Here is a 13155-nt window from a genome sequence, read left to right as displayed (position 1 = left end):
CAGAACCAGGTGAAGAATTCAGACAGTGATCATATTCAGGAGAGTAACCAAAGATGGATTTTGTAATCATGCACAGTGAATTAAATTATCATGTGGTAGGGCACTGACCAATTGCTCAGCACTAGACATCCTGAAGGCAACATACACTTCCTTTTAGAAAACAAAAGATGGCACATTAACAAGCATTGTTCTCCCACATATTTTAAACCAGTAATGTGACAGATAGCAAGAACACCCTGACTGCCAATCACATCCAAGTTATTCTCAGCCTGAAAATCAAAAACATTATGTTGCATTTTTTGTTTTAAATATTCTGATAAATGATTGGATTTAGACTGAAGATAAAATAGCAATTCAATCAATCTTTCAATAAAATATCAAATTTAGAAAAAAATTCTATTCCTTCTAATGGAGAAATTCAACAAACACTAAAATGGCTTTTCAAGGGCACTGAATGTATTTAATTGTTGAAGTTAATACGGCATTAAAAACTCAGTCACATCTCCTTCAACAAGCTGTAACCTTTTCAAGAAAATTTATTGAGGTAACCGTGGAAAAGGAGAGTTTCTGTCAAGTCATTGTGGTATGAGGGCGCTTCAACAGCGTATATTCTCAATTTATTGTTTTGCTACAGCAACTTCTGGATTTCCATTATATTCTGCATACTTGTGCACTTCAGAGTCACTGTCAGTTTCAATCAAATATTGACAGTTTTGCTGTCAATATTACTACAAAATTTAGACAATTCTAATTTGTCAACTAATACACACAACTGTCAGTTTGCTTTAGCATTAAGTACATTTATGACTACTTTCTGTACAGTATTTGCTTTAGTTTTTGAAAGTGAAATTTTTGGCATTTAATATTTATAGACTTCGGAATGGAATGTGACATGTCTTCAGTGAAGCTGTGTACAACCACATCTCTCTTCATTTGTAATGATCAGTTTTACTTTGACCAAATAGTTGGTCACAACCAGAACTTCAGCTTTTTTTTAATCAATAAGAATCATCAACTTGTTGCAAAAACTCTCCCCAACACAAAAGAAAACTCAAAATAACATTCCTCTGCTCAGACTCAAAAGCTGTGATATAATTTTGCCTGAGTATTTTTCATATTGCATAATTGCTGCTGTTTTCTGCAGGGATTTGTTATTGTGCTTGATAAAGTCACCTCATTTGCTTTAAATCTTGAAGCTGGCTTGTTCATTTTCCTGATGCTGAGAAATTCTCGATCAGAGCCATATAAGTGAGTACATTTTCTAATTCTTTGTTGTCAACAAAAGTATGATTCAAGAGGAGAAAAACAAAGTTAACTTATTTGAATTTCAAAGAGGGAGTAATTGATTGAGGGTGTAAAACTCCCTTTATAAGATTTCTACAAAGGGATTATGCGTAACCATGGTTCAAAAGGCTTAGCCATGATGACAGTTAGATGATAAAAAAGAAAATACAGATGTTGTATCTTTAGAATTTTAATGTATTCATTTGATATTTAATAACCAGAGTTATGGAATAGATAACAGAATGCAAGGGTACAAAAACATGAAATTGGTAAACTAAAGATATTGACACTTATCAGTACTTTTTTGGTGCACAAACAGGATGCTTGATAACTCCGAGTATGAACTATTTATTCAGTGTATGGAACAACTGCATTTGGCACATTCCTTAGTTACATTGTTACTTGTTTGTGGCAGCTGTTCAGCCAGGAAGTGTTGAATATCCACTAGGCTGTCAGTATCTGAGTGTAGACATAATTGTGACAGTAGATCCTTCATCAGAACTTGAAACTAGAAAATAAACTGCAAGGTGATGCAGTGATACTTTGGCACGATGAGTGACCATACAGAAGTGTGTTGTTGAAATGTCTGAAGGTTAAATTGTTTAACTTTGCATGAGCAAATGTATAACAGTTGACTTTTCTGTGATGGTAGAGGAGGGCAAACAGCAGAAGAGTTTTTTATTTCCTCTCTTTTTTCCCTACCCAACCCCAGTTGCTATGCTGCATTCTGAGGTTTGTCAAGCAAGATCACATCTCTGTGAAATCGTACTGGCTACTTCTGTTTTTCCTGTATTCAAATGCATGGTAGTTTCATCCTCAATTACAAACTGTCAAATTCTCACCATCACTGAGAGCATTGATATCTGGCCTTTTTACAGTGGTCCTACATTAGCTGCTCTGTAGTTCCCCAGTGCATATCCTCTTGGGTAAGCCCTGAAAACCTGCACATGACATGGAGCATGGAGAGAAGAGCAAACAAACATTTAGGTGAGTTGGCTATGGAGAAATACTTACCCCCTCTCCCTTCCTGCCACCCCAGGAATTAATATCGGGGGAGGTCTATGGGTGACCTACCATGCATTCAGGTCAGTAAGAAGTATGGTCAATGTAAGTGGAGACTTCATCAGAGTGAGACAAAGGCCAAATTGGTATAACTAAGAATTGGGTTCAATCTGCAAATGGGGACAGAGGTGTTAAACAAATGTTTAGTGCCCAGAAGTAAACTATCCAAAGCGGGAGGTATTTGGGAGAGGATACGAGATGTGGATTGAGAAGCCAATCTACAATGAGACGAGTGACATCACAAATTACAACATGACACAAGTGCAAGGAAGGAAGCTAATTTAGTGAGTAGGATTGGTGAATATTTCTAGTCTTTAAAGTAAAAGAGAGGTCTTTAGATTGTGTTTAGGGCTCAAGTGGTTTGTGTTCTTTTTTTCTTCAAAATGTAAGATTGATGCTGGTAATTTTTCTTCCAATAAACCAAACAATAAAATGTAAATAAACAAGTACTCTAAAGTAATTAATAAATTTATGATAGTGTTGGCAGGACACGTGAAGTGTTGCTGCTACAGCATATAGATGCTGCTGGACACCAAGATGATCCAGAGTGATCACACCTGCAGTGAGTGTTTGCAGCTTGAGAAACTACAGATGCAAGGCAGGTTACCCGGAGATGTTCCAGAAGGCAGTCACGCCCCTCAAACAATGTAATTGAAATTTGGTCTGTGATCAGGAACAGCATGGGTGTGCCTGCAGGTGAGGTAGGTATGGAGACCGAAGTGTTTACATTTGAGGAGCCTCAACCTTCTCAATTGTCCAACAGTTACGAGGTTCTTGTAAGCTGTGGCGCCTACGGGGAGGATGAATGATCTGACCTCAGTACTGCTGCGCAGGCAGCCATTAAAATTGAGGAGGAAATAGGAACAGAATCATAGTAAGGGACAATATAATTAAAGGGCAGCTCTCGGCAGGAGTCCCAAAGGCTGTCTTGCCTGCCCAGTGCCAGGATTAAGGGCATCTCTTCGGAGCTGGAAAAGAACCTGGCATGGGAGGGGACAGATCCAGATTGATGCTAACAACATTGATAGGCCTAGAAAGGAGGTTCTGCTGAAAGATTTAGAACAGTTAGGAATTATATTAAAAAGCAGAACCTTCAAGGTAATAATCTTGCGAATACTAGCTGAGCCACAGGCATAACAGCATAGGGTATATAAAATCAAGAAGTTAATTATATATCTCAAAGATTGGTGTGGGTAGAGTAGGGTTTAGTTCATGGGCACTGGCACCAGCACTGGGGTTAAATGGGGAAAAAACAGACACCTGCTGTGTTTCTCCAGCACTTTGACAGTATCTATGGACAGCAAAGGAGAGTTAACATTTTGAATCTGATATGGCTTCTTCAGAATGGTATGGTGACTGGTACAGTGGAAGGAACCACAGTACTTTTCTTGTATTACTTGGTAGAAGGGAGCTGTTCCGCTAGGACAGGCATCATTGAATCGAATTGAATCATTTATTGTCATGTGTATTCAATGTAAAAATACAGTGAAAAGTGAGTACCTTTGCCGTACATACATGGCGCCATTCGCATTAATTTAGAATAAGAAAATAAAGATCACTTAAGAGAGTCCAACTTTCCTTTCCACTGCCGCAGTCCCACTCTGGGCTTTCCCGCCCTTGCCATGCCTTCACCAGAGTCCCGCTGTAGGCATTCCGACCCTCGCCGTGCTTTCGCCAGAGTCCTGCTCCGGGCTGCCTCACTGGCCCACTCTGGATCCGCCATTGCTGTAGGACACAACCCACGCAGTCAGCTCTCGCCACATGGTTCCTGGTCACAACCGAGCTCCTTAGCTAGGTCGTTAAAAGGGGTGGGGTGGGATAGAATTACTATAGAGGGAGAGAGAAGACGGGAGAAATAAAAGGAAGGACAAAGAAAGAAAGAGAAAGAGAATTGGCGAGCAGAGTGGAGCTCCAAATGGAACGACTTACCCTGCTGCCATCTTGCCTTAAGTTGGAACCATGCTGGGACCCATGTCCTGGCAACCAAATATCTGGCTGCAGAGAGGGCTTTAAACTGATTGAGAGGGTGGGAGGGTTTGGAAGAGGGGAAATGGCTTACAAAGTGAGAGTTATGTCAGCATTTGCAGAACAGATATTTGGATGGTACCCAGAGTAGGACAGGAAAGACAGATTATACAAATATAGGAACATAATAAAACTGTCAATGGGAGAAAACAATAGTAAAAATGTAGGATTAATGGATCTTCACTTGAATGTAGTACATGGAACAAATCAATGAATAAATGGCACAAATATAAGTAAATGGATATGATCTCTCAACTATTATGGAGACATGATTATGAAGAGATCAAAGCTGGAAACTAAATGGCAGATGTGAGACTTTTTTAAAGGACAAGGCAGGAAAGAAAGTGTAGTGGAGTAGCTTTCTTAGTACAGGATGGAATAAGTACAATAGCAAGAAATTATCTTGAATAGGAAAATGTAGAATCCATATGGGTGGAGGTAAGAAACAAGAAGGAGAGGATGATACTGGTGGGAGCAATCTATAGATCCCCCTCCCCGCAGCAGTAACAATAGGACAGAGAATAATCAGGAAATAATGAGGGCAAGTACATTAATCATGGGTGACTTTACTCTTCTTATAGAATGGGAAAGACAAATTGGCAGTGATAGCCATGAGGAAGAATTTCATAGTGTATTTGGGACTATTTCCTAAAATAATATGTTGTAGATCCAACCAGGGATCAGGCTATTTTGGATTTGTTACTGTGTAATGAGGCAGGATTAATGGATTATTTGAGTAAAAGATCCCTTAGAAAATAGTGACCATAAAATTTGAGAGGGAGAAATGTGGATGAGAAACAAGTGTGCTAATCTTATATGAGGAAAATTACAAAGGAATGAGGACAGAGGTTGCTGGAGTGAACTGGGAAGAGTTTAGCAGCATAGAGGAATAATAGCAGACTTTGCAGAAAATAGTTTGTGACTCTTAAAAACATTCATATTGTTAAAGAAGGGAGTACAATGTACTAAATCCCACCCCATAATTTCTTGGTCCTCTCCAATTTAAAAACACACCGGTTTCCTTCTTACTGCTGATGCCTTCTCAACACAGCCATATCTCTAGCGCTTCTGAAAGCAGTCTCCTTTCAGACCAATTCACAATATCCCAGTGAGATAAGAGTGCAGTAAGGCTCTCCAATCATCTCCTAACGTTCCCAGGCCCTAAACTCCTGCACTACCACCAGCTCAGTGTTCCCACATAGTATTTGATGACAATACTTAGTTCAACTTGAGAAATTAAGAACGATGGGCTGGAACTTCAGTTGTCAAAGGTATCATCAAATATGATCCTTCAGGCACTTGGAGGTAGAATCTCGTTTCAGAGAGGCAGGTTTGAAGACGGACTAGGGGCACATTCTGAGAGTTGTGCATCAATTCAACTCATCGATATGTTCTTGCCTGCAAGCGTCCCGCCAGAGGTAGGTGCATAGCAGCAGTGGCTACCACCACCCAGCAACACTGGGAAGAAAATTTGGGTGACCCTAGGGACTGATTGGAGTTGAGAAGTCATCATTACCATGATCTTCTGGACTTCAGACAGACACCCCTCTTGAAGTCAAGACCCAGTGGATATGTTGAAACTGGCTTGCAGAGAGCTGCAGGCGAGGAGCTAAATGTTGCCTCTTTTAAGTTCCCCACTTTAGGAAGTTCAAATCACACCTGGTAGTTTTGTGAGGTTCTCTGCAGTAGTGACAACCAATGGATAAAAAGAGCCCAGTGTACATTCATCTACTTAGATTTCTAAAGAACTAGACAACATTCTGCATTGGCTGTCTGTTCGAAAATACTAGATATAATAGCTGGGAAATTGACTCCAGTTTCGGCTAGGCTCATTCATGCCATATTCAGTCAAATACTGGCATGCTGCTGGATGAAAGGCAATCGCTTTCATCTCATCTCTGGAGTTCAAATCTTTTGTACATAATTGGACTACAGATGTAAATGAATTCAGGAACTGAGTGGCCCTGGCACAGCCCAAACTGAGTGTCAGCGAGCAGCCTCTTGTTAAATAAGTGCTACTTCACAGTGTAATCAATGACCCCTTCCATCACTTTGCTCAAGAGTTGACTGATAAAGCAATCAGATTCCTGTCCTGCTTTTCATGGACTGGACATATCAACAATTCTTCCATGTTGTTGGGTAGTTGCCAGCATTGTAGCTGTATTTGAACAGCTTGGCTAAGGACGATGTTTAGCACACATTGTCCAGTGTTCTAGCTTAACAGGTTGACGCCCAATTTTCGAGTATACCTGGTGTTGGTCCTGGTACATTTTCTTGTACTGTTCTTTGAATTATGACGATCGAAAACTGAATGAGAATAAAACAGTGATAATGCTTTGAGTAGTAAAACTGGTGGTAGGTAATCAGATGGATGTGGAGGCAAATATGATAGAAAGTACAACCACGAAAGGTGAGAGGGTAGTGTAATAACACATCTCTTCTTGTCGTAAAATGTCTGAAAGGAGAAGGAGTAGACATATGGTGAGATTTAAGTAAGGAATTAGGCACTCAGTAGCTGAAAGTTTGGTTGTCAGTGGTGATTAAAATTGGGGCTATGCCAGAAAGCAAAAATGGAAGAGTGTGGATATTAAGGTATTACTGAGCCAGGAGCCAGCTGTGCTCAAAGCATGGTTCTTGGTGCACTTTAGGATACAGTGGTATTCTAACATAACGTGGGGTGTAAAGGTAGGCGAAAACTGTTTGATTGCTGAATCATTGGCTACTAAATTCTTTTTTCCCATTTCTTGTAATAGCATCAAGAGGTGCAACATGTATATCTGTTGAGAACTAAACCTTAGCAATTTCACATGAAGCTATGTCAATTTCATTGACATTTTACCCTTGTGTGATGTTGTCTTCTCGTTCTTGTTTTCAGCCGTAACATTTTTAATTGAGATGAAGGGTCTATCTTTAGGACATTAGCTAGTTATTTCAGAAGCTACCAGGTTTTGCTGCATATGTGCAATTTATTTTGTTTAAACTGCTAATGGATCTTTTTATTCCAAATTTGTATACTGATATAAACATGCCTGAATCACTAATAATAAAATTTTTTAGCCTACCTAATCATTTATATTTGCAGTCAAAAACTTGCCAATAAACTATTAAAAAAATTCTACTCGAATAAGTTGTGTTTATTAGTTAGATGCTAGTCTCACTCTAGCATATGAAATTTGAGATTACAAATGTAATAGAACAATTGCAATTATAAAATGATATTCTTAAAATGTAAAACAGGTTATGAGATGTAAATGTATATTCTGCCAAATCTTTCTGAAACATTGATTCCATTATTTTATTTTATCTGTTTTAGGCTTATTACAGTGCCTTTGCCCACGAGTTCAAGGATCTTTTTCTTACATTGGCTTCTCCCAGTCTATTTCCTATTTGCTGTGGGATATGACGTCTATCAAACTTTAGCACATGGTTGGCATCACTCAAATTCACTGTCAGGTAATGGTACAGTCTGAGATTGCACACTCCTTCACCGTATGACTTAATGAAGCTTGTTTAGTAAGAGTTTGAAAGAGAAAAATTGGTTATAGTGGATTTTACTGAAGCTATATTTTGTCTAATTCTTATTTATTCTGTTTACAATAACACCACATGAAATAATTATGTACTGTTTGCAACTAAGCATATACATTTATTGTTGCCTTATCTGTGTAACTCTGCAGTTTCCATGGAGTTGTTGGTTGGTTCGCTGAGCTGACTGGTTTTCATGCAAATATTTCATCTCTCTTCTAGATGACATCATCACTGGTATGTAGCCTCCGTTGAAGTGCTGTTGTTCTGTCCCGCTCTGAATTTATATGGTCTGGTCTGTCATGGTGGGCAGTCTTGTTTCCCGTTTTGTACCACAGTGGTATGTAGATGGGGTCTACTTCAACATGTTTGTTAATTGCATCGATGGTTGAAAACCAGGCCTCCAGAAAATCTCGAGCTTGACTTTGTCTCGCTTGTCCTAGTACTGTAACACTGTCCCAGTTCGATTGGTGTCCTTCTATGTTGGAGTGCATTGAAACAAGGGAGAGTTGGTTGTGACGTTTTGCTGCAAGTTAGTGTTCATGTGTCCTGGTAGCGAGTTTCCTGCCCATTAACAGCCACACTTCACCTGTTACTCTCAAAGACGAAAGACTCCATACCCACAATGTGCAGGACAAAAGTGATATACAAAATACCATGCAGCAACAGTGAGAAATGCTACATAGGACAGATGGGCAGGAAACTCGCCACCAGGATACATGAACACCAACTTGCAGCAAAACGGCACAAACAATTCTCACTCATTTTAATACACTCCAACATAGAAGGACATCAATTTAACTGGGACAAAGTTACAGTACTAAGACAAAGGAGACAAAGACAAGCACGAGATTTCCTGGAGGCCTGGTTTTCAAACACCGATGCAATTAACAAACACGTTGAAAGAGACCCCATCTACATACCACTACGGTACAAAACCAGAAACAAGACTGCCCACCATGACAGACCAAACCAAATAAATTCAGAGCAGGACAGAACAACAGCGCTTCAACGGAGGTGACACAGCATTGACAATGTCACCTAGAAGTATATTTTAAAGATTGTAAGTATTAAGTATCACAACGTCACTAATATTATTTGCATTAATTCATTTCAAGTTGTCTATCTCGAGAAGCTTATTGTATTCTTAGAAGCCTTGTGCAGTATACAAAAGCAAAATTCCTGTTCAAGGATTTTACATTAATGCCCTGCACCTATTCAAATATTGCTACATAACAATCACTGGAACCTGTTCAGATATAGAAATCTTTTAAAAAGTTGGATGGCAACTTGATGAAGCTGTAAAACCAGAGACCAATATGAGGGGTACTGTTTTATGAGTACCAAATTAAAGTGCATTAATTGCATTAAGTCAAACTGCATTAATGCTTGATTAGGTCACATTTGCATATATTGTATCTATTGTCAAGAGGATGCTGAGATAAGAAAATCTAAAACTAAAATATATATGAATAAGAGTAGACCAAAAAGATGCTTTAGTGAAATGTTGATGGTTGAGGAGGCAGAATCCATTATCATATGGAATGAATAGTTATTTGAAAAATAAACATTTACAAATAGTGCAGGGAATTTGCTACTACAAAGTGGCTTTTTCAGTTACCCACCAGAGCTGTGATGGACTGGCTGCACATGTGCTGCAAGATTCCGTTTTTACTTGGACAAGGCTTTTCAACAAGTATACTGTTAAATACACTGAAAGGAAAGCCTCTTGCTTGATGTTTAAGCCAAATTTAGAACAATAAAAACTTAAGAAAATGCTTAATGCACAACTCACAATTTGAAATATTGTAGATAGTGTTTTTTTTAAATTCATTATCGGGATGTGGGCATTGCTGGCTGGCCAACATTTATTGCCAATCCCTAGCTTCCCTTGAGAAGGTGATGTTGAGCTGCTTTCTTCAACTGATGCAGTCTACCTGCTGTGCGTTGACCCATGATGCCATTAGGGAGGGAATTCAAGGATCTTGACCCAGTGACAAACAGCAATATATTTCCAAGTCAAGATGGTGAGTGGCTTGGAGGGCAACTTGAAGGTGGTGGTGTTCCCATATATCCGCTGTCCGTCTAGTTGGAAGTGGTCATGGGTTTGGAAGGTGCTGTATGGGGATCTTTGAATTTCTGCAGGGCATCTTGTAGATAGTAGCAGCAGTGTACTGAGCATCAGTGGTCGAGGGAATGGATGCTTGTTGATGTAGCACTAATCAAGCAGGCTGCTTTGTCCTGGATTGTGTCAAGCTTCTTGAGTGTTGTTCGGGCTGGATCTCATCCAGGCAATTGGGAATATTCCATCACACTCCTGATTTCTGCCTTGTAGATGGTGGACAGGCTTTGGGGAGCCAGAAGGTGAGTTACCTGCCATGGTATTCTTAGCCTCTGACCATTACATTGTTTTTGTGGTGAGACCAGTTCAGTTTCTGGTCAACGGTAACTCCCACGATGTTGATAGTATGGGATTCCATGATGGTAACAACATTCCAATGTCAAGGGATGGTGTTTAGATTGTCTCTGGCATTTGTGTGGCATGAATGTTGTTTACGACTTGTCAGCCCAAGCCTAGGTATTGTCTAGATTTGTCACATTTGAACATGGACTACTTCAATATCTGAGGAGTCATGAATGGTGCTAAACATTGTGCAATCATCGGAGAAGATCCTCACTTCTGACCTTATGATAGAGGGAAGGTCATTGATGAAGCAACTGAAGATGGTTGGGCTGAGGATACTACCCTGAAGAACTCCTGCAAAGATGTCCTGGAGCTAAAATGACTGACCTCCAATAACCATGACCATCTTATATGCCAGGTATAACTCCAAGCACTGGAGAGTCTGCCCTCTGCTACCTACTGATTCCAGTTTTACTCGAGCTCCTTGATGCCAAGGGCTGTCACTCTCACCACATCTCTGTAATTCAGCTGCTTTGTTCATGTTTGAACCAAGGCTGTAATTAGGTCAGGAGCTGAGTGGCCCTGGCAGAACCAAAACTGGGCATCACTGAGCAGGTGCTGCTTAATAGTACTGTGGATAACACCTTCCATCATTTTACTGAGGATCGAGAATAGACTGATGGGGCGTAACTGTCTGAGTTTGTGACAATATTCAGCAGGATCAGGGATATCGTTGTTTAAACATATTACACGCTTAGATTCTGAATAACTCGTGATAAATTGGATATTGTACAAATAAACAGTTTTTTTTGTTTTGAAATTGTTCCAATTGTTCAAATGTTTGACTTTAAATATTAAAATGAATGGCATTTGAAATATTTGACTGTAAATGTCAAACCATTGAAACAACATACGGAATCCGGAGTGATAAAAGAATAAACCGCTGTGCTAATCTTTAACACCTAGAGTCCAGGGCAATCCAGATCGGACTATCAATTAATTACAACTATGTATATTTAACTGGTACTCATAACTTCAAATCTTTTCAATGCTCTTGGGTTTTAAGTTTGCATAGGTTTTGCCATAAAGGACATATTTCAAAAAAAAATCTTTTACATGACTTGCAAAATTGTTTTGTACTACACTATCATAATTAAAGACACTGGTGAATTGAATATGATTGATCATGGATCTGCAATTCAACTGAGTCATTAATAATTCTGCCATTTCTTGCAAAAATATGTATAGTATCCCTTGGTCAGTTATATCAATGAAATAAACAAGTTAATGCTGAATAATCATGCTGCCAGTTCATTATTGTTAAATCTTGCTGTGGATGATTTACGCCAAACAAGTTTCAAGAAGTATGAAATATTTTAGATTTTCTGAATTAATGTTTTTAAAAAATAACTTAAGGATTTGCCTTTTGACATTAAAACACTGCATAGAATATTGCTTGATTTGGACAATAAGCAGCTATCATTTTCATAACATTGATGAGGCATAGATCAGAATTTTAAGAAGTGAGCAGCTTCTGTACCCTGTGCATCCTATGGGAACTTGCAAGGTGAGTGCTACTTTGGCAGTGAGGGTCAATCTTTCCAAGCCACATCACAGGAATTACTGGCATTAATTCCTGATGCTACATTCTGTGACCAAAGGGGTTTGGGGCTGGGGTTTGATCTATACACAGTAAGTTAATGCAAACGGTTCTCAGTTAGCATGTAGTGCTCACAGGTGTCTTTCATCTGTACTGTCTGAGTGTCTGTGTCACGCTGTTGCTCTTTGAAGGGCCTCATCATTCACAATTGCCCCTCCCTCACAGAATGAAACTCTTAGCCTGCTCTCAGTCCCCTCTCACTACTGATGTGTTGGCAGCGATTTTAATCTCCGTTGTGCACTTGTTATTTATAGCATAAGGGAAGAAAAACAGCAGTCGGTCCTCACTGTCTTTAGTGAACCCCAAATATCTGCATTCTCCATTTGGTAGCCCTGCCTTACTGCCCCACCAGCCTTGAACTTTCCCACATTCTCACCCAACCCACTTAACTTAATCCATCAACTGTCTGTCTTATAACTCCAGGCCCAGGCATATTGCGTGAATATGCCAGATATAGCATTGCACTGGCCACACCCACCCTTTCCCTTCTATGTTCTAACATCATCTCCATTCATAACTCAAAACCACCACATCTCAGTCAACTGCCTCAAATCCCTACAATTAAGTTCCCCAGTTTTCCTCCCACTGCAACGGCCTCAAATATCCCATCCAATAGTCCCAGTAATTTATTTTATTTTCCAGGGAGCAGATATCTTAGGTCTGTGAATGCCATCAATGTTTGTTTGAAACGGGAAGTCAATGGGTCAGCATGCTAATCAGTGCACAGAATCTCTGAGAAGCTGTATGGCTCTGAAGCTTAGAGGGAACATTGGCCTTCTCCCTTGACTTTTAATAGACGGTCCGTCAGGACAGATCATGGCTACCCCTTTGAGCAGCTTGGACAGATAGTCCCAAACAACAGTGACCAAACCCCTGATTGATCTCTGTACAGTTCCCCCACTGACTTACTGCAACTGCCTGGAATATTTGTACTGGACCCCACATGGCGGATCATGGCCCAGTCCCCAGACTATAGAGGTACAGAGTCCTGACTGTGACCAGCCTGAGTAGTCGACTAACTGTGTCCAAGTCCCTGGACTGATTTCAGAGACGGACCTTGGGTTCTCCTGCCTGAAGGGTGTCTTCCTTGACTGAGAACTACTCCTCTTTAGACTTTGCGACAGGGTTATGTGCTTGAAGGAACTGCAGTGTGTTTGGCATATTCGTGGACAGCGCAAGGTACTTATCCGAGATT

At 39.9% G+C, this 13155-nt stretch overlaps 1 protein-coding gene across 1 annotated transcript in view; it reads left to right on the top strand.

Annotated features, from left to right (window-relative positions):
• The window catches only part of si:ch211-51h4.2, a 102349-nt gene that overhangs the window by 85576 nt on the left and 3618 nt on the right, over positions 1-13155 (top strand). Inside the window, exon 7 of the mRNA XM_048604599.1 lies at positions 1145-1248. Coding sequence (XP_048460556.1) covers positions 1145-1248 — 104 coding nt within the window. The remainder of the gene's footprint in view (positions 1-1144; positions 1249-13155) is intronic.

The sequence above is a fragment of the Rhincodon typus genome, chromosome 13 (assembly GCF_021869965.1).
Source record: "Rhincodon typus isolate 14 chromosome 13, sRhiTyp1.1, whole genome shotgun sequence".
Classification (NCBI taxonomy): Eukaryota; Metazoa; Chordata; class Chondrichthyes; order Orectolobiformes; family Rhincodontidae; genus Rhincodon; species Rhincodon typus.
The sequence above is the reverse complement of the archived record's forward strand: the minus strand, read 5'-3'. Positions and strand labels throughout refer to the sequence as shown.